The sequence below is a fragment of the Spermophilus citellus genome, assembly GCF_964194105.1.
Source record: "Spermophilus citellus genome assembly, chromosome: 18".
Taxonomy (NCBI): domain Eukaryota; kingdom Metazoa; phylum Chordata; class Mammalia; order Rodentia; family Sciuridae; genus Spermophilus; species Spermophilus citellus.
In genome coordinates, this window is record NC_138200.1 from 51,261,471 (window position 1) to 51,282,737 (window position 21,267).

General features: G+C 48.6%; 2 protein-coding genes across 5 annotated transcripts in view; one reads left to right on the forward strand and one right to left on the reverse strand.

The window, feature by feature from the left end:
- The first annotated feature begins 4,775 nt into the window (after positions 1-4,775).
- Positions 4,776-13,241, forward strand: CMTM3 (CKLF like MARVEL transmembrane domain containing 3). 4 transcript variants are annotated; one of them, XM_081274382.1, is made up of 8 exons: positions 5,034-5,174; positions 5,319-5,518; positions 6,887-6,972; positions 8,132-8,180; positions 8,434-8,589; positions 9,474-9,569; positions 9,957-10,077; positions 12,136-13,241. In XM_081274382.1, exons 2-8 carry the CDS (start codon positions 5,366-5,368, stop codon positions 12,162-12,164), a joined length of 690 nt encoding a protein of 229 aa, XP_081130508.1. In that variant the 5' UTR covers positions 5,034-5,174; positions 5,319-5,365; the 3' UTR covers positions 12,165-13,241. The 4 variants fall into 4 exon arrangements, with proteins under 4 accessions (XP_081130507.1, XP_081130508.1, XP_081130510.1 ...); XM_081274384.1 differs by lacking the exon at positions 6,887-6,972 and having other exon boundaries at positions 8,132-8,168; positions 8,495-8,589; XM_081274381.1 differs by lacking the exons at positions 6,887-6,972; positions 8,132-8,180 and having other exon boundaries at positions 4,776-5,174; positions 8,495-8,589.
- The window catches only part of CMTM4 (CKLF like MARVEL transmembrane domain containing 4), a 68,208-nt gene continuing 59,909 nt past the window's right edge, over positions 12,969-21,267 (reverse strand). The window contains exon 4 of the mRNA XM_081274385.1: positions 12,969-21,130. Within this exon, the coding sequence (XP_081130511.1) occupies positions 20,966-21,130 (165 nt within the window). The 3' untranslated portion in view covers positions 12,969-20,965. The remainder of the gene's footprint in view (positions 21,131-21,267) is intronic.

Here is a 21,267-nt window from a genome sequence, read left to right on the forward strand (position 1 = left end):
TTTCCATTTTAACAACCTCCTCTTCTTGGAAAAGAATTTTCTCCTTAAATGAATTTTAAAACTCGAAGTTGATGTAAACATTCTTTGGTTCACTTAACAAAAGTTACTGGACCTTATGGTACAGAGGGAGAGACCTGAGACCCAGGGCTCCCTGGGATCACTCTTGGGCCAAGGCACAGAGAGTTTAGGGGACCAGATACACCAATGACACTGGTGTTTGTCAACACTGACCAGCCAAAGGGGCCAGAGGAAAATAAGAGATTGGAAAACAAATGAATGCATACATTTTGTTCACATTAATATTCTCATTTTATATTTTTTAAAGCATCCAAGTGGTCATTGTGAGAAAAATACGTGTGTTGGACTTCCTTGCTCTTACATTGGCTGATCCTCATTTGAAGTTCACTAAAGAGGGGTTGGGGGGAATGTCATCACCTCAGGGCCTAAACTGGGCTGGAAATATGGGCTGAACTTGGGCATGAGGGGACACTGGGGGTACTTCACTCAGAGATGACCAGCTACTTTTCTGGGACCTTGGGACCTGAGTCAGACTCCAGCTAAACCCTGAAGCCACAGTCTCCACCAAGACCCCTGTTTTAGTTAGCTTTTTCACGGTTGTGACTAAAGGACACAACCAGGACAACTGTAGAGGAGGTAAAGTTTGAGAGCTCACAGTTTTAGAGGTCTTGGTCCATAGAAGGCTGGCTCCATTCCTCCAGACTCAAGGTCTTGAGACAGAACATCATGGCATAAGAGTACGGCAGGGGAAAGCAGCTCATATGATGATCAGAAGCAGAGAGATTTCACTCTCCAGATACGAAATATACACCCCATAGCCACGCCTCCAATGAACCACTTCCTCCAACCACACCCCAGCCTGTATCCACTTACCACTAAGTTAATCCCTTCAGGGATGAATTCAGTGACTAGGTTGAGGCTCTAACCTAATCATTTCTCCTCCAAACCTTCTTGCATTGTCTCATGTATGAGCTTTTGCAGGACACCTCATACCCAAATCGTAACAGTCTCCCAGGCCTCCCCACCAGGATCCTGCTCTCACTGGACAGACCAGCCATCCTGGCTTGAGAAGGGCCATTCTCAAGAAAAGAAAGTAAGCCTCCAAATGGATGCCTGAGGAAAGGGGTTTCTTGGAACCCTAAGCCCAGACAGGGACAAAGTGGGAGAGAGGTTGGGAGGAGGGTAGGCTGGGCCTTGGGGGCCAAATAAATGACTTGGGCCTTTATCCCAAGTGACTTGGCACTCCATGAAGATGAGGGAGTGACAGGGTCCACTTTTCTCCAGGAGAGAACCAGACTTGGCTGCTGCTGCAGAGTGGGTACTAACTGGAAGGAGGCTGCAGCTTGTGCAGGTCAGGGAGATGGGTAGCTGGGACAGTGTGAAGACCTGAAATGTGGAGGACTCAGGCCGGCTCCTCCACCCCACCTGTCCACTACTCCCTCCTCTGTGCTCCCAAACCACCCTGTGCAGGCTGCAGGCAGTGTGAAAGCAACTAGAGGGAGCCCCATGATAGGAAGAAAAGAAAGGAAAAAAGAAAAAACCCACTACCCTGCCATGTAACCCAGAATTCCTAAGAATTTAGCCAAGAGGAATGGTACTGGATAAGATAGGATAGATAGTAAATAGACAATAGAAGAATGGGATTCCATTAAGGTTTCTCTAAAGCCATCTGTGAAATTAATCTATAGAAGGAAACCAAACATTCCAACCAACTCTTTTATCCAGGGATAGTGGGGAAAGGGAGGCAAGACAGACCTGAGTATAGGCTACAGACTCAAGGGCTAATCAGTAGTCTTGGTACTTTTCCAATTCCTGATTAGCATAACCAATCGATGCCTATACCCAGTAGCTATATAAGCCTCTAGATTAGTACCCTTAAGAGGCAATTCCTATTGGGTCCCCCCTTGCCCTCCAGGAGGTATATCTGTTCTCACTTGAACAAATCTTTTACACTCACTTTTCCTTGTCCATGGATTTCACTGTTCAAATTCACAAGACAAGAACCCAGAAAGAAATTATGGTTGAGCTGCTAGGGCATTCTGCAATACTGGGAGACACAGCTTGCCACTGAGAGCTGCTAATCAGAATGGGCTTTCTCAGCTGCAGAATCCTATAACTTACACAGATCCTATCCACTGGCAGAAGCAGAGAATCTGATTTTGTCTTAAACTCCAGTTTCAATATACTGGAATGTTCCTAACAGCCAAAAAACTAGACAGATAAACTGTGCTGTTGTGGAAATCACGTTCAGCAAGAGACCAAGCACCACTCAGGGTTGAAGAACTCAGGTTAGTTATGCCAGTAGACCCAAATTAGCTAGTGCTCTGAAATTCTGGACCCTGAGCTGAGGTAACATGGGACTTTTATAAGAAATGTGACTTCATTTCTTAGCTATTACAACATTGGTGGGTTTGAATTCTTGGCCTATGTGACCAAAGACCATGCACAGGAATTCTCTCGATAAGCAGTTCACAGATGCAGGACAAAGGCAGAGAAACACCTGCGAGTGATATCACAAAGTGGCCTTCACTACAGGCAGCAGTTTCCCAAGATAACTGTAAGCTTACATCTCTAATATCTATCTATCTAAAAAACCTAGCATAGAAATGTTACAATTTAAACAAGTATTTAAAGGACACTCTTAGAGACCAGTAATTAAGTAACACTCTTACAAAGAATGCTATAAAGTAATATTCCCCTCCTCAGTGGTACTGTGCCACTATAGCTTATTTTATTTTATTTTTTTATTGGTTGTTCAAAACATTACAAAGCTCTTGACATATCATATTTCATACATTTGATTCAAGTGGGTTATGAACTCCCATTTTTACCCCATATACAGAATGCAGAATCACATCAGTTACACATCCACGTTTTTACATGTTGCCATACTAGTGACTGTTGTATTCTGCTACCTTTCCTATCCTCTACTATTCCCCTTCCCCTCCCCTTATAGCTTTTTTTAAAACTGATACTTTTCCCCTTCCTCTTCTCCCTTTCCCCTAATCCTGGGGGGTGGGGAGCAGGAATAACTTTCTTCCCATCTCAGGAGGAGTTATCTGTCCTTTGGCTCACACAGGAAAGAAGAAGTCAAGACTTCAGAGTTGACTATTAAAAATACATCGGCTGTGTTTGTAACGGTTAAGTCTTTGAACACCCACATGCTTTGCTTTCACTTCTACCAGGTAAATAGCATGAGTAAAATGGCTGGGTCACACAGTAAGCCAACGTTAAACTTTTTAAGAAATGGCCAAACTTTTCCAAAGCAGTGATAATAATTGACACCCCCTATCCCCAGTATAGGAGAGTTCCAGCGACTCTACATCCTCACCTGTACTTAATAATGCTCTCCCATTTTAAGGTATTTTAATAGATATATAGTAGTATCTCACTGCAGTCTTAATTTGCATACCTAGATGTCTAATGAGGCTGAGCATATTTGCACTTTATTGAATATTCATATACCTTCTTTGGTGAAATATCTGTTCAAATATTTAAAAAATCTTAAAAATTGGGTTCTTACCTTCTTATGACTGAGATACAGTCAGAGCCATATTTTTAATAACAAATCAGAACAGGGTTCTGCTCTTTTAGGACTCCCACCTGGCCTCTTGCCTAGGGAACTGTAAATAAAATCCAAACACCAGGTTCTCCACAACCCCAACCTGCCCCTTCTCTGATCAGTTTCCTCTTCAGTCCTTTCTTTGATATTACTGGCCTGGCTGTCCTCTGAGCCAGTAGACACCTATTACCAGGAATCATCTTATTTGGAATTCTTTGACTACTTAGGACTCTTTGCTCCCCTGTAACTCCCCAAACAGCAGAGTTTCTCCACAGTCTGGGCTTCCAGCACTGCTATTAAATGAACAGATGAATGTTGAGAAAGACTTCTCTGAGGAAATGACACTGCATTATGGTCCCTGAGGAATAAGAATTTAATCAGATAAAAAAAAAAAGTTGAGAAAGAGCATTCCAGGTAGAAGAGAGAGCATGAACAAAGGCCCTGCAACAGGAAGGAGCATGGTTTGTTAAACAAACTATAAGAAGGTCAATGGTTGGGAGAGACAAGGGAGGAAAGAGTCACAGGGGCGTTTAACTTGTGTACACCAAATCCTGAGCAAGATGGGAAGTTGCCCAGATTGGGTTTGGTTTGGTTTGGTTTGGTTTCGGGGAGGGTGGTGGTGGTGGAAGTGACTGTGATTGGTGATTTAATCATCCTTCTGGCTGCCAAAGGAGGAAAGCAAGATGCTTCTTAAAGAGCAACCACAATTCAGGAAGAAAGGAGCAGTAAGAAATGGACCGAAGGAGGCGCTGAGGTCAGCACCTCCAATCCCAGTGACTTGGAAGGAATGTCGGAAGTTCCAGGCCAGATTCTGCAATTTACTGAGACCCTGTCTCAAAAATTTAATTAAAAAAAAAAGGCTGGTATGGGGGAGTCGAGGTTTGTAGGTCAATGGTAGAGCATCCTGGGGTTCAATTACTAGTACCTCCCCCCCCAAAAAAAAAGATCAGAAAGTTGGATAGGCCTTGGTAGTGGACTGTGAGGGTGAGGGTGGAGGGGGACAACCCCCAGTCTCTATTTGTGAGACTCAGGACAAATGGTAGTGCCCTTTACAGAGGCCAGGAGGACGCTGAACTCTAGACGCCCTGGAGACACGTGGTGTGTGGCGGGGTGGGGGAGAGGGAGAGAGAGACGGGGGGGGGGGGGGAGGAGGGAAGATGGGGGTGGGAAGGAGAGAAATAGGGACAGCAGCGATGCGTGGACGTCCCCCGGGATGGACTGGAAAACCCCGGCCCGGGGCAGCCAACAAAGAGGCCCGGAAGGAGGAGGCGCTGGACTAGGACGGACGCGGGTTGACCAAGGAAGTCGCAGGGAAACTTCCAGCTCCGAGAAAGAGGAGGGAATGGAGCGGGGAGCTGGAGGCCGACGCAGGGCCAGGGCCGAGGGAGGACGAGGCGGGGGTCTTTGCAGTTGAGATGCCTACGTGCTTGGGCACGGGGACGGGCAAGAAGTTCGACAGACGACAACGAATGCAGACAACCAACCCTGCCCAGGGACGGATGCGGGAGCTCCGTCGGGTGCTCAGGGGCGGGAAAAAGGGGTCTACGCGGACGAGCGAGGTGGCAGCGGCTGACCGGGCGGCCTGGTGGCCCGGGTGCGAGAGAGGGGAGGGGAAGGGAGAGGAGAGGAGGGGACCCGGGGGCGGGGCGGGGGCGGGGCGGCACGGGATGCACCCCGCGCTGGGCCAGTCTTGCCTTTTTCTCCTTCCGCACGGTCTGGGTTTCCGCTTCCCTCCCAGGCGCGGAGTGAGGAAGGAGGCAGAGCCTCGGCCCTGCAGCCGCTGCCATGTGGCCCCCGGACCCGGACCCGGACCCCGACCCGGAGCCCGAGCCCGCGGGCGGCTCCCGGCCTGGCGCTGCGGTCCCCGGGCTCCGCGCCCTGCTGCCGGCGCGCGCCTTCCTCTGCTCGCTCAAAGGCCGCCTCCTGCTGGCGGAGTCGGTGAGTGCAGCGGGGACCCTGCCCGCGACCCTGCCGAGGCCGCCCCGATCCCCGCCAGTCAGCCTCCGCGCCCAGCCGGGCTGCCACCGCCCGGCTCCTCTCGGAGGCTGACGTCGAGGTGGCGGGGGAACGGATGTCGCGCTCCATCCCCATCTGGGCGCCCCACTCGCGCCTCCCCTTGAAAGCCCCCGAAGTTGGACCGACGCCCGCGAATTTTGGAAGGCTTCACTGAACCCGAAGCCGAGTCGGCAGCGAGGCGGGTCCCGAACCCAGGCCTCCCCGAGTTCCTCAATCCGCGAAGCCCAAGTTGGGGGCCAGAGGACGCGGTGTGGGGGACCCTGGTGAGGAGTTTGTCCCCGCGGGCGCAGCGGCCCGCGCTGTGCGGTTTCGGGCGCCTCTACCCTCTCTGGGCCCTCGGGAACCCCGCTTGGCAGCGTGCAGAGAGGATCTGGCTGCTGGACCTTCAGGACTCGCGGCCGTGGGGGAGGGTCTGCTTTCCGCCTGGGCCTCGAGCTGGGGCCGGAGGCTGGGAGGGGACCGCGTTGAGTGGGAAGCCCCGGCCCCGGGACTGGGTGAGGCCTGGATCTCGCACTGGGGGCGCGGGTAGCCCCAGCGGCTCGGGGTGGGGGGCGGGAGCCAGCGGGGTGACTTCATCTCCCTCTTCCCGGCCCTGGCTAAGCTCCTTCCTCCTTCCCGCAGCTCCCCACCCCTCTGTCCCCACCCTGCCGGGCAGGGCTTCTTTGTCCCTCCGACACTCCTGATAACTCCCACACTGTCGCATGTGGGGCGGGGACTGGCGAGGGGCCTCCGGGAGGGGGGAGGAGGAAGAGGCCGGGCAGAGGGGAGACCAGAGGAGGGACTCTGCAACTTGACAATACCTGTTTTCATTCCCACTTGTGGATTTGGGGAGAGAATGCTAGCAGAAGCAGTTAGGGGCTTCAGCAGGTGGCTTGGTTGAGGGGCCAAGTTATAGGAGGAGTGTGGGGATTGAGGAAATATTCTGCCCCAGGACCTTTCCCTGGAACCCCATGGCAGAGGGCAAGAGGTGGTCTACAGCCTTTTCTGACTTGGTCAGCAGCCCAGCACCTACTTAGCTCCCAAGTGAGGCCAGGCAGACCCAGGGACTACACTCCCAGGGACAGCCTCCAGGTTGGCCACCTCTACCTGCCCCCTCACCTCTGGACCTCCAGCCCCACCCCACCAGCACAGCCTCCTGGGTAGCGGGTAGGATTGCCAGCCAGGCACACAGGCCCTTTGGCCTAACTGAGTGCAAGAATCCAGGAAAGAAGGGTAGGGGTGGGTACTCAGGATACAAGGGAGATCTTCCTAGTCACTCCTTCCCCCTGGTCACCTTCCTCTCACCCCTAGGCCCAAGCAAGTGGGAAGGCTGGACAAGGAGCGGGAGGGAAGAAAGTGGCCACCAAAAATGAGGGAATAATAAAATGGGAATCAAGGTGGGTTCCCCAGAATCCAGTTTGAGGGGGCATGGGAGGCTGGAAAGGGAGGAACCAAGAAAGCCTTTGGCTGGGGAAATAGGAGCTGTGGACAGGGCCGCGCAGAGCCTTGCCTTCCTGGCAGAACCTGGCAGCTTCAGCGCCCCTCTGCCTTCATTTCCAATCTGTCCAAGATGGCAGTGGGCCCCTGGGGAGGCTTAGCTACCCTCATGGCCCTGTTCAGGGCAGACCAGAGTGCCCTGGGGACTCCCTGGAGTTCCTGCAGCTCATTTGTTTGAAATAGCCACAGTGCTTCCTGTGGGGCATCTGATGTCCTTGTAGGCCTCCACGCAGCCAACCCCTGAGCCCCACTTCAAGCTAGTCAGCCATGGACACTCTCAAATCCAACCACAGTGACAGAAACCAGGGTAGATGAAGGCCTCCAGGGCCCACAGATCAACAAGCCCTGGTTCAAATTCTGGTGCCTCTTATTAGCTGTGTGTCAGAGTCTGCTCATCTATGAATAAGGGCTGTGAACAGCTCCTGGCCAGTGAGTATCAGAGGAGATACCCATGAGTCTCAGCAGGCACTGGGAACAAAGGAACCACTGACCCATCCAACAGCCCCATGTTCTTGGTCTGCCCTGCACTGCACACCATCTGCAGGGCTAGCGGGGCCTCAGCATCCTCTACACCTACTGCCTTTTGGGCAAAGCTGCAGTGAATATTTTGATTCTTATGTTCAAGTACAGCTAGCTCCACCTTTCATAAAGGCTGGCTGTATGCAGGCTACAGCAGGGCCCAGGTGTCAGGGCCAACGTACCTTCCCTGGGTAGTTTTTTCCTTCTTATTAAGAAAATTTTATGTGACTACATAAAAGAGCTGAAAGATTTATATTATTCATCTCATGCATCCACCACCTAGATTGTATAGTGGTTAATACTTTGCTATATCTGCTTTGTCACCTATCTCCAACCCATTTTTATGTTTTGATGCAAACTAAATTGCAAACCTCAGTACATTTCAACTGTAAACACTTCAGCATGCATATCATTAACAGATCAAGATTTGTTTTTTGTTTTTCAGATAAAATTTATATTCAGCAAAAAGTCCATATCATGGGGGTTGGATGTTACTTTTTTGAAACTGGTTGCTATTTAGTTTTGGTTTGCCCCTGCTAGGCACCATTTGCATTGGGTGGATTCTGTCAGAAAGCCAGTAAGGGGAAGGGTAAGCAGCCCCAGGAAGTGGCCTCCTGGGGGGCTGGATGCACATGGAGGGTGGGGCTTCAAGATTGGGTGCTGGCAAAGGCCAAGGCTCAGCATCATGCCCAGAAGGACTGAGGCTGCCTGGGTGTGGGCCTGGGCTTCATGAGGGCTTTCATCCTAGCTCTGCCATTTCTAGCTACAGGACTGAGATATTCTGGACTGCAGGGCCTGGACCAGGCAAGAAGAGGCTCTGACTGTGCCCTACTTCCCTACAGGGTCTTTCCTTTATCACCTTCATCTGCTATGTGGTATCCTCAGCGTCTGCCTTCCTCACAGTGCCTCTGCTGGAGTTTCTGCTGGCCCTCTACTTCCTCTTTGCTGATGCCATGCAGCTGAATGATAAGTGGCAGGGCTTGTGCTGGCCCATGATGGTGAGGACCAGGGGAATCAAAAGGGAGGGGTGGGCTCTGATGATATTCATCACAGAGCATCCATATGAGGAATCCAGAGTCCTGCATTTCAACCATTCCCGGTCTTCAGAGAACTGGTGGGACAGTTTGCAGCTGGTAATCTTCAGATAATCCAGGCCCCACCATCCAGCAGCTGGACCTAAAGCGGGTTGTGGCATCTGCAAGGCAGATCTGTGAAGCAGGGAACCTGGCTGGAGGCTGTCTCTGACCACCAGGTGGCGCTGTTGCTCCCAGTGGGGTCGTGGAACCCAGGTCAGCCACAGGAATTCAAGTCATTTTCAGAGGCAGGGCAGGTTAGCTTACTTGCAGAGCTTACCCAGACTTAAATATATGGCATCCTAGCATTGTTTGATCACCTGGGAGCCTCAGACCCCGGCCAGTGGCCTCTGCTAAATGAATGTGCTGTAGAAAAAAGACAGCAAAGGCTGGGCTCCAACCCTGGTCTCTTGGCTTTACCTCCAGCATCCATCCTTTCACCCTCTGGGGAGGGCTGCTCCTCCATCCATAAGCAGAAACCAGGATCCATAAAGAGATTGGCCACAGTGTGTGGCAAAGCGAGGCCAAGGGCCAGGTCTCCCTATTGGAGAATCTGAAAGGAGCAGGTTGACCACATTTCCAGCTTTCACCACCACCAAAGGGCCAAGCCATAGAGCAAGCAGGGTCAGGGTCAGGGCAGTGTCAGCCCTGACAGGAGGCATGGCAGGAGGGATGACAAGGTTCAGGACAGGGCAGGACTCCACAGTTGCTGGACCTGGGTATGCCAGGACCTGGCTGCCAGGCCCCCTCCACTCTGTGCCCCACTCCAGAGAGCTCAGGATGGTGTGGCCATGCCCCTCTCTCCCCAGGACTTCCTGCGCTGTGTCACCGCTGCCCTGATCTACTTCGTCATTTCCATCACAGCCGTCGCCAAATACTCAGATGGGGCTTACAAAGCAGCTGGGGTGAGCAGCAGCTCTGCCTCTGAGAAGAGGGTGCCAAGCAGTGTCCCCCTCCGAAGCTCTGATTCTTCTCTGGATACTCGATGGGGTGGGACCTGGGAACATCCTTTTCCTGCTTGGACCTCTTGGGATCCCTGTAGGTCTCAACTATTCCAGAGTCCTCTTATTAGAGATTTATTCTGCCCTGAGTTTTAAAACGCTGATTGTCAAACCAGGCTCACAGCTTATTTCCCCTTATTTGGAGGGTCTGTGCCTATCTGGCTGGGCAGCTTCTTAGTGCCACCCCCCACCATGCCCAGCTTCTTGGACCAGGGACTCCATGCTTCTAGTGATGTACTCTATCTACCCTGAGCAATGTCCCCTGCCACATTCCCTGCGTCTGTCCCACAGGTTTTTGGCTTCTTCGCCACCATCGTGTTTGCGATTGACTTCTACCTGATCTTTAACAACGTGGCCAAATTCCTCAAACAAGGAGACACCACAGAGGAGAACACAGCCCAAAGGGCAGAAGGTCAGTGATTGCCCTGAGGTTTCTGCCAGGGAACCCAGCTGAACACCTCTAGGATCACTACTGGGGCCTTGTCCTCCCTTGGGGACACTTTGCTAATCTGAACCTGACATAGGGCCAGGAAGTGTTTTTATAGCCTCATTGTCATATCCCCTCATGCAGTCACAAAACCTGTCCTACCTAGGGCCTTGGGCTTTCAAGGAGGGGCAAGCTGAACACATGCCCAGACCTTGGGCCCTACAAGGCTCCCATCATAGATGAATCCTCAGGGTAGCCAGTCATTCTCAGGACAGTTCTCCACCTGGGATCCAGAGTAAACACATCCCTGGATCCTGCTTCCTCTGTAATCTAGCCTGCCTCGGCCTGGGGACCAGGGACCCAATCTCTCATCCTTTTCTGCAGCTCCCAGGCAAACCAAGGAGTGTTTGGGTTTTATTCCCATGAAAAGTACAGTAAACATTCTGGCCTATCAAGCCATCCTTGTCCAACTCAGAAAGGCCAGCATGTATATTACCTGATCTCTTAAAAAACAGAAAAAAAAAATGCTGAAAGTTGGAAGGTTCATTGATCTGTCTGTAACAACACAGCCATACTGTTTTGCCTTTACGTGCTTACGCTCTGCACAAGGCCTGTGTCAAGGCTCTGCACAGGTTTATCAGGAGGTGCCACAGCTAGTTTGGAACTGCAGCCTCTCCAGGGCCTGCCTTAGTCACAGTCCAGAGAGGCAGGAGGGACTGCATGGATATAAGTGCTGACCCAGAATGGAGTCCTCCTCAAGGGCTCCAAGGCCTGTTGCCCATTTCTCGGCCCTGCCCCCAGGTAGACTTGAAAAAGAGGCCACTGCAGCTCAGAGACCTTGCAACTGGGTTGATGAGATGTTTGGCTCAGCACCAACCTCACACCATCCTGGTGTCCTCTGTGCTTGCCCAGGCCTTTGTGTTACCCCTTCTTTGACCATCATGTGCTGGCATTAGGTATGCACAGATGGACATGAAAACTCAGTCCCAACAGGAGTTGAACCCCAAAGCAGAGCTACATTGGACATAGCAGGGCATGTGCCATACTAGGGGTGCAAGAGGAGGTATCAGGGAAGATCTCCAAATGGGGTGCCAATTACAATAAAATGGAAGCTAACAGGTAAGAATAAAGCAACTGAGGGTGGTCCACTGTGTGGCAGCCTTATGGAGGTAACCAGAGACTTAATAGAGGAACCCTGGAAACCCTAGAGCTGGGTCTTGATGGATAGTAGTGTGCAGGAAGAAGAAATGGGGCTGGTGGGAGGAGAGGAAAGCAGAAGATAGGGTGCTTGGTCTAGGTGAGACAATTCTCTGGAGCCATCAGTGCTCATAGCTGGGCAGATAGACAGGGAGCTCTCAAGGCCTATAGGCCCCACCTTGGAGTTGAGACCCTCCCACTGAGTGCCTGTTGTCCCAGGTGGGACCCATGCTTATTAGGAACCACCAGGTTCCCAACAGCTGGGCTCTAGGGCCATGGAGATCTGTGCAGCAAAAGATGAGGTTGAAGATTCTAAGAGTGCTGGGCTGGCCACAGAAGAGACAAACATCTAAAATAGCAACTGGCACTGGGGTTGGGGCAGGAGTGGGGTGTTCTCCTTTCCTGGGCTGGGGAGTTCCAGAGGGCTCTGATCTTCAGTAGTGGGATTTCAGGAACCCTGAGTCACACCTCACTGACAGGCCCTTAACATTATAAAACTGTGATCACAATATCAAACAAGGAAGGAGGAGGAAATTTGAAACTATGAAACAGCTAAAAATGGACTGCTGAGTTTTCGGTATATTTTAATTTGGGGAATAAGAAAGTAGTTATTTTTGCCTTCTCCTGCTAAATAAATTGGGGACATCCTCTGGAGTCTTGTGAGGGTATAGAGAAGGGGCAACCAGACTTCAGTCTGGAGTGGAAGTGTCCCCATCCCCCCCACCCCATCCCCTACTCAGAGACTGCCTGGGGCTCCTGCCAGCGACCTAGCGACCTAGCTGTGCCTCTCCAGGGACTACTCCCAGGCACTACTGCCCTAGAGACTCCTCTCTGCTTTCCTTTCAGAGGAAAATTCCGACTCTGACTCCGACTGAAGGCCTGCTCATGCCAGCAACCTGAACCACACAGGACCTTCAGGCCAGCACCTGCCTGACATGCTGAGGAGCATGTCCAGGGGAAGCTATGTGTCAGGAGGAAGACTGCCCAATGGCCCTCCCCACTGCCTCAAGTTTACATTCCTGAGCCCAGCACACGAGACTGCACTCCTTGGCTTAGTGCTGTTGAACCACTCCACAAGTGAGGGCATCTTGAATATTCCACCTCTTCCCATTTCTGTCTGCATACCTTAAGCCCTTCAACCTCAATACCAAAGACAAGCACAAAGAGACGCAGCAGACAGAGCTGTGTTACTGCCTGCCACAGCTGTCAGCTCCGGCTGCAGGGCTGAGTCAGGGCGGGAGGGGGATGGCCTGTTTCAACTAACAGGCGTGAACAGACACAGAACCACCGCAGGCCAGCCCACCAGGGCCCCGTGGCCTTTGCATGGAGTGCCCCTGCTCACGCAGCACTTTGGTAAGGAATCTTTTGTTCAAGGAGCACAAGTTCCTTCCTCATTGTGAAACAGGAAGGAAACTGACCTTGGCCTTACTGTCCAGGAGTGGATGACACCCACCCAGCACTTCACACTTGGAAACATCTTCAGGTGAGATAACTGTTCCAAGTCTAACCCTGTTTCAGACAGGAGCTCACAGATGCACAGATCAGGGCAACACAGAGGAAACCCATTGATCCGTGGCAGTGACCATGTCATGGGCAGCTGGGCAGGCCCAGCCAAACCTTTCTGGTGACAAATGTTCTCATCATCCTTCCTCTCATCATCCTTCCTTCTGGATACGGGGGCAGGTCTACTGACCACCTCATGAGAGATGAGCCCTCTGTATTTGCCTAAGGATTTTTTAGTGTTATATATCTTTGATGGCATTTTGTACCTTTTTATAATTTTTTATACAAAAGCAGCTTTAGCAAATGGCATTTTCTGTGAGGCAAGAGGCCTCATGAATGAGCCAAAGTTCTGACCCATGTCTTGGGCACTTATAACCTTATTCTTCTCATGCATGTGAATCTCCTAACCTGAAAAAAAGCGTTTAATGGATTAAACCAGACTGACTACCTGCTTGCAGTGTGATTGAAAAACTCTTCCACCACCCAGAGCAACAGTGTGCAATATCCTAGCATGCTTCAGCACAAACTGGTAACACACGAGTGAACCCTTACAGCTATAGGTCTTAGCAACAAGGCATGCATATTCACTCGTATGCCAGGCCTAGCATAAGAATCTGGCCAGCATTTGATCCTCTTATTTCATCTCATAGTCAAGGAAATGGAGAGAAAGGGTAGGACTCTGGCCCAGGGCCCTATCACACATCAGGATAACCTCCCACAGCAGCCAGACCCTAGGCCTTTTGAACAAGGTACCTGAGTTGCAGCCTGGAGGACCCTGGTGAGTGTCTGGCCCAGGCTGATGGGAAGAGGCAACTGTCACACACAAAGTGTCCTGAAAATGTGATAAAAGTAGAATGGGAAGAAGCTGACAGAGGTCCCTGGTGGAGTTTCTGCTTCACCTTGCCAGTCCATCAGAGCTGGTATCACAGAGGCCATTGCATCCTGTGGACTGAGTCTCTGTTCCACCTCCACTGAGCAAGACCATTTCAGAAGCTGGGTCCACAGCCTTTTGGGGGGCAGAGGCAGCAAGGCAGAGAGAAGAGACAATAGCATTTTTATATGTTCATTTATTAAACAAGAACTCCTTCATGACAATTTAATACAATATTTATTAGCGATTAGTGTTGAGAAAATTATTTCCCTCTACATACAAAAATACAGATTTGAACAATGAAAACAATCAAGACAAGTACCATGAAAAACTGGTCCTTCAAAAGAAATAAAGGGGGAAGATCTAGGGTAATGTTAGGCTTTGTATGCTGTCAGGGACAAATCAACAGGAGCAAATGCTTTGGGGCCCACAAACCACATCAAATGTGTAGGAACAAACCCAAGAGCCAGTCAGAGCCACAGGAGGCTCACCCCACAGCACCCATGTCTACTTGAGAGGTCAGGATAGAACTCTGTCCCAAACAGCACAAACCAACATTTGTCCAGTGGCCATCACCTCAGAACGCCCCACAGCTGTGTCCATAAACTGCCAAAAATACTTTCCACAAGCAAAGTGGGACAATTAACATTGCCCCCCAAAAGTGCCACTAGCTGAAGTACCGATGAATGATCTGTTGGAAAGTTATTATTTAGCTTTTGACTGGACTTCCATCATTATAGAATTACATGTTTTGAATCTTCAGAAGGACAAAAAAAATAAAGCTACAATTTCATGTTTCAGTAAATATGTACCTTCATTCTGCAATGGCTCAACTGGTTTGCAAGATTATCCTTGACCAGACATCCTCAGTCCTACAAGGGTGGGAAAGCAGAAGGAGCCACTATAGAGTCTGCCTGTGCCCTGGTTTCACCCATTCCTCGCAGCAAAGCAGCTACTGCATCCAGGCCTGAAACCCCAAGAGAGCCATGAGACACCCAGGTCATCCATGAACCCACATAAAGTCTGAGAGGAAGTGACGCCTAGAGAAGGCTAATGTGTTTCTGGGAACCAAGTGACACCCAGACTACCCTGGAAGACTCCAGGCCTTAGAACACCTTCAGGTTCCCAGGGGAATGGGACAGGGAGCCAAACACTTTCCACCATTTCAGACTCAATGAATGGGAAGTCAGGGCATGGGTGACCTTTTCTTTTGGAAGCACTTTCCTCTTATTGTTCGAGGTGAGTTACACTTAGTCTCTTCTAACTGAGCAAAGGATTAAATAATGCCAAATGCAATTATACTGACTCATAATTGTTTCACAGAAATGTACTATTACTCTCAGACTATTTAAATAAGCAGAAACAAGATGTGGGGGACATTCAGCAGAGAAGAGACAGGAGTAGCAGGGAAATTTTTTTTGTTGTTGTTTTGGTTTTGTTTTCTTTTTTAAAATACTTATTAAGTTTAAAGGAAAAGTGGCCCAAACCTCAAGACCAGCATTGTTGAAAGGAAAGCAATATTAAAAGGACACAGTCTAAAATCATACTACAAAAATAGTGTTATCTGTTTTAACTAAATGTACATCTTTTCTTCCAATTCCATGATTGACAAGAGTACTTATGTGACACATGGAAGGCACCAAAGGTGAAGTGATTATTTATCTTAAAATATACAAAGACAGAATTAACTGCTTTGAAAAAAAAAATACAGTCATACCTGTAATAAATAGTTTAGTGTTTTGCCTAAAATTTCAACATATACAAATAGTTTTAATCCCTAGCATTCTCTTAGAGGGAACCACGTCAAACTAAGTCAAGTTCCAAAAGCACTGATTTTATGCAAATAGATCAACTTCATTGTGATTTGAAAACTCATTTTTAAGAGGTCGAGAAGAGAAAGCTGGAAGCAGGCGGCCCCAGCTGGGCCTGGGTCAGTATGGGGTTGGGGGAAATCCTAGGCATCCTGTCCTTGCCCATGTCTTCCCCAGCCCAGGGACCAGGCAGTTTTCCCTTCAAGGCCTGAACATTTGCATTCCACACTTCCACAGAGAGGAGAAGGAAAGCTTGACACTTGTAATATCAATTTGGGAAAAATCGGAAAGGCAAAACAAGAGTCTGGAGAGGGGAGCAGTCATCAGTTAGGCCTGGCCTGGCCTTGGGTGGGCACCAGATCTCCCTTCACTGTCCTTAGTTCCTGGTCACTCCTTGGGTGCCTTGCCTTATAAATAGGGGATACTTTCAATGGGGTGTCAGCAGCAGCATCCAAGACAACTCACACTAGATGGTTCAGATTGTTACTGAACCCCACAAATCATCAGAACCTTCTTTCACACCATTTCTTTTTTCAGGCATAATTATGAAAAGAAACTCTAGACCTTGCCCTAAATCGCATCAACAAAGATGATTAAGATAGTGCCAGACACATTCTTACCATAAGAATTAGAACATTAAAAGTTCCAACAGCTCACCAGAGTCCAAGCAGTATTAACCCTTCACCAAAGGCTCGCCTGAGTTCAAGTCTCAGCACAGTGTGTGAACAACTAGCTCAATGAAACAAATCTGCTAAACTTCATTCTGGGCAAGCTGCCTGTTGATTCAAGCTCACTGGGCTAGTGGGTCATTCTTTTCTTTACTGTTACATTTATGGAATAAGAAAAACTAGAAAGGAAAAGAATTCCAAAGGTTGAGAAATTGTATTCAAATGGAAAAAGAATATATTCCAGACAAAAGAAGGGAAAATATAAGACTGCTGCCTCTGTTTCAAGCCAAGGTGTGTGCGAATGTTTACGGTCATGAAGAAAATTCAGTTTCAGAAAAAAAATTCTTCTAGATCTAACATACTGAAGGTAACTTTTAGAGACAGTTTATAAATAAAGGAAACATAAAAGGTCAAATATTTCAAATTACTTTCTCAACCAGACAGATCTTCTGATTTTTAAGGTATCTGCTGAGAAGAAAGATTTTAGAGTCAGGAAAGTTTAAAAAGCAAAAGGGTGGCCCTCTTAGGTCTGTGTCCTTCCTGGGGTGCATCTGAGCCAGGTCAAACCCAGAGTAGATGTCAGGAGGCAAGAGCATGGAGGAATACCAGTCTCCAATGGTCAGCTCTTGTCTTCAGGCTGATTCTGAAACCCAAGATCTCACCCTTCTAAACATAAGAGCATAGGAAGGTGGTGAGCCAAAAACACATTCCTTAAGTAGCCTGAGGTATAAACACACCTGGTGCCAACAAAAGCCCCCTTTCCCTTCCTTCTCACTTCTCACCCACCCCTATGTTGACCTCATTTGCCCACCAAGTCCCTTGCCTAGTTGGTCCTAGGAGTGGGTACTGATCAAAATCAGACAGACCAAGGAAACAGAAAGACTTGGATCCTGCAACTTCTCAAGAAACTTAAAAGGCACCTGGAGACCTCCTAGGTGACAGCAGTCCCTAGAGCCAGAAACAACTTTTCTTCTGCTCATGAAAATTGCCCAGCAGCTCTCAGCCTAGAAAGTGTGTTACCAGTTCTGCTACAGACAAGGTCTAGAGAAAATGACAATCAGGTAGTGGCACAATGATTTCATGATTGCTTTGTTTTGGACACAGATGGCACAACAGTAACCACTTAATACTAACTTGGCCACAAGTCTTCATGCTCCTTTTTTTTTTTTTTTCTTTTTTGGTTAGGACAGGTCCCAAGACCTACCCACAAGAAATCTGGCACAGACAGACATGAGACCCTGGTCCACCTCTGAAAGCACATTGATAGGTAAGGGGTTTCTTCCAAATAGTGCATGCAAAACTAGGAGTAGAGGTGAGCTTGGGCCACACACAAGGGTTATCTGAGGCTCATTCACAGCAAGCAAGAATTCACATACAAGTGCAGATAAGAGTTAGGGCTTCCTCTCCTCAGAGAATGCCTGTGGCTTAACCCACGTCTGAGTCACTAGGAAAGCTTTACAGAAGGTGGATAAAACTGCAAACTTGAAGAGAGTAGGAATGTTTTCACAAGGCTCTTACCAGAATCATCTAGCCCAGGTTGGAGGCCAGATACCCTTGGCCTGTTGCAGGGGATGGTAAAGTGGACCCAGGGCCAAGCACTCAGAGTCTGGCGCCCTTGCTGATTTCCCTGTGGCTGTGCAGCCAACTGCAGCACTTCAGTGACCATTGCTAAGAAAGATGTGGGCTGGAAGTAGGGTCATTACTACATTTTTTTTTGTAGATAAAAAACAATCTCCCTTGGATGTCTCTTTGTTTTAAATCAAATTCCACTGAGAAGATTTTAATCTGTTTGCCCTTACCATAGGCCAACAAGCATTTTTAGGTTTTCATGGCAACAGTCTCTCTGTATGAAAGGAAAAGGGGTTGCCTTCCATGTCTTCAGCAGTACAAAAAAGGGTAAAGGAATCAGAAAAGAAAAGCACCCAGCTAACAAAATCAATGTCAAAATAAACTTCCTCTGAAGATGTCAGTGTTTGCATCCATCAAAACCGCCATAGGTTCTACCAAGTGCTGCGGGTTGCCACATCTCCAGGAACACATCTCCCTTCAAGTTGTACTCCAACAATGAAAGCCAATTCATCCCACCAGAAAACAGAAATCTAAGGTTGCCTTAGCCTTAAAATACCTCAAACCTAAGTGACACTGGTCTAAACTGGAACTACTAGTTGCAAAACTGCTTCTTCAATTTGCTAAGAGATCAATTTAAGACCTCCAAATCTAGATTGTCTTTTGTTTGTACACAGAGGCAACATTAAGAAAAATGCAGGTTTCTTTACATTCGCAGTAGACAGCCGTATTCCCTTCATAACTTTCCCTCACCACATTATGGGTATGTGAGGAGACAAGGCTATGCACTACACCAACTAGAAAGTGTACAGGCCACTTCATGGAGAAGCCTCCTGACAAATGATATTAAGTAGTTACAGGGACATAAACAGTCCAAAGATTCTGTCACTAAGATGCAAATTAACTCCAAAGTCTCTCTGGGTATAGGCATCATCACTTTTTATCATGCCTCAGCATTTCTGGTCTTGATTGGCCTCAGAACTTTTTTCAGCTGACAGTACATATTAGGAGGCAAGTCAACAGTCTCCTTTCATCAGATGACAAACTGGTTTTACTGAAGTGACTTGGAAAACTTGAGCAATGATCTTGCCTGAATGGTTTTCTCTTTCAGTCTCACTTCAAAAGTAGCCTTAATAAAAGGCCAAGTAACTTGACTCCCAGCAGATATCTGATAAAGTTCAGGGTGGTCCTTCCAAGTAGGCCCAATCCAATGCAAGCCTCAGTCTTTGTGATCCTATTTTAAGTGGAATTCTCTTTTTAAGTGGAAGATAACCTCAGTTTTGATTATGTAGACTCACTCATCAATGCAGAACAAATATGTAAAATGAACAAATAAAATTCAGATGTCATCAGCTTCCCACACATCATTACATATCACAGGTTCAAAGTTTGTGAAGCATGCTACGTACTGACTCACAACAGGCACGGGAAGAGGGCTCCATCAGCCACACTGCACACTATACTCAGCTGTAACCAGGCCAGGCTGACCTCTGTGGGAGAAGAGGGGAGTAACCACAAGACTAGCTGGGTCATCCTCTGATGCAGACTTGTGCTTGAACATGTGATCTGGGCCACTGTCTGGACAGGAAGTGCACCAGAACTGATCTATACTGGATGTTGGGTTAGGGAGCTAACCTTTAACCTGACCACAAGGCACAGCTTGGCACCACTTCCTGTAGAGTTCTAATCTAGCAGACACCCATCCTCACTGTTGAACAGGATGCTGCTCTTTTCTGAAGAACACAATGCCACACGTGCACTGGAGGGGGCTTCCTACAAATATTCCTCTCCTTACCCCAAACATATACCACCCCTCTTCTCTCTTCCGGGTTGTCTACCTCACAAGACATTGCTAAAGCTATAAACAGTCCTCAGTACAAGATCCTGGGGTTTCTCCAGACTACTACAAAATCCTCCCACCAGTGGTACCTTTTCCTTGGTGAGGGCTAAACACAAAATATGAGAGCTTCAGTGATGTCTGTAAACATTAAACAGTTTAAAGAGTGAAAACCTGACAAACTAAAACAAATTTTTCATTAAAAGATATTAGTTTTTAACAACAACAAAACTATAACATTATAGGGTCTTATTTAACCCTCTCATTCACCACACACACACAAATCTTCACTTTTATCAAGAATCAATCAAAAACCTTAAGTAACTAGGACTTCCCCCAACAACTCCCAAGAGCTGCTATTGATAGTGATGGCGCTCAGGCCCCCAGGGCAACAATCAGTGCCTACTGAAATGTCAGTGAAGGACGCGTCCTAGTGCAAATTCAAGTATTTTCAAATCCTGGACAAATCTACTCAGAATCACTTTAGAACTCACTTAGAAAATGAACACACACCCCTAAAACAGAGGGAAGTGTTTGTGTGTGCTAATTTGTAACACAAATGTGGTCCATGAAGGCAGCAAACAGGCAAGTGCTTTGGCTGCTAAAATGTACTGTTTCTTTTGTGGCTTTTACCTGAGTCGGTAAAATTACAGACACCCCACAATTCACTCTCAAAGTATTTAGGGTAGACAGGAATCTGGAAAACAAGGTGGTCTCCATATTCCTGGAAAAGAATCTGGGACTCAGGAAGATGATTCATTTGAGGAAGAATCAAGTGATTTCTCAGCAGAGCAGGAAAGAAAAAGTGACTCTCCCGTGAAGCAGGCAGTCCTGTGGAGCTGTCCCCCCACAGGACACCAGCTTTTCCTGTCCTGTTATGACCAGGCAGAAGATCTACCAGCACATTCATCACCAAAACCCTCAGAGTCCCCTGTGGCCTTCAGGATGTGCTAGCTGCCTGGACACCAGGTGCAGGGAAGATGAGGAGAGTGGATCCTGGTACCCAGACTCAATCCTGCCCAGAGCACTGGTGACTGTTTTAACCCTAACCTTCATTCCTTGACATGTATTTCCCCTCTTTAGCAGCCCCGTTTAACCCAAAGTCTTGACTCATCACAAATACATGACAGGATGGCTCAGAGTCAGATGGGAGCCTGCACTCTGGGACACTTAAGCCCTAGAGTAGACACAGGAGGTCAGCGCGGCCAGAGGCTCCCACAGCCACCCAACACTCGAGGACATGGGTCTTTTCTGGCCACCACACACCTGTCCACTGGGCCACTCTGGATGCCCTTTCCCAAAGTGAACTTAAGAAGACAAAATTCAACTAAATCACATGAAAGTTTGACGTGCCAAGGGAAAGAAAACTTGATTGGAAAGATGGGCATGAGGATGAGAGGAAGGAGGACTCCAGCAATCCTCACGTGTCCAGGCACTGGATCTCGGGGCGACTGTCCACGTCTCTGGACTCAGTGCGGGCTCGAATGTAGTCATTGGCGCTCTGCTGGTGGATACTGACTCTCCATTTCTGCACAGCCAGGAATGTGCTCACCGCATAGGCTGCTGTGGCCAAGGAGCCAAATATCTAAAATACAAAGACACAATTCACCTCAGGCATGCAATCCAAGTGGCTTCATGGGGACCCCAGCTAGATGCAGCTCCTTCTAGCTGCACCCCATCTACAGCCCTGTGGAATGTATGGCTGTTACACCTGGTGGAGGT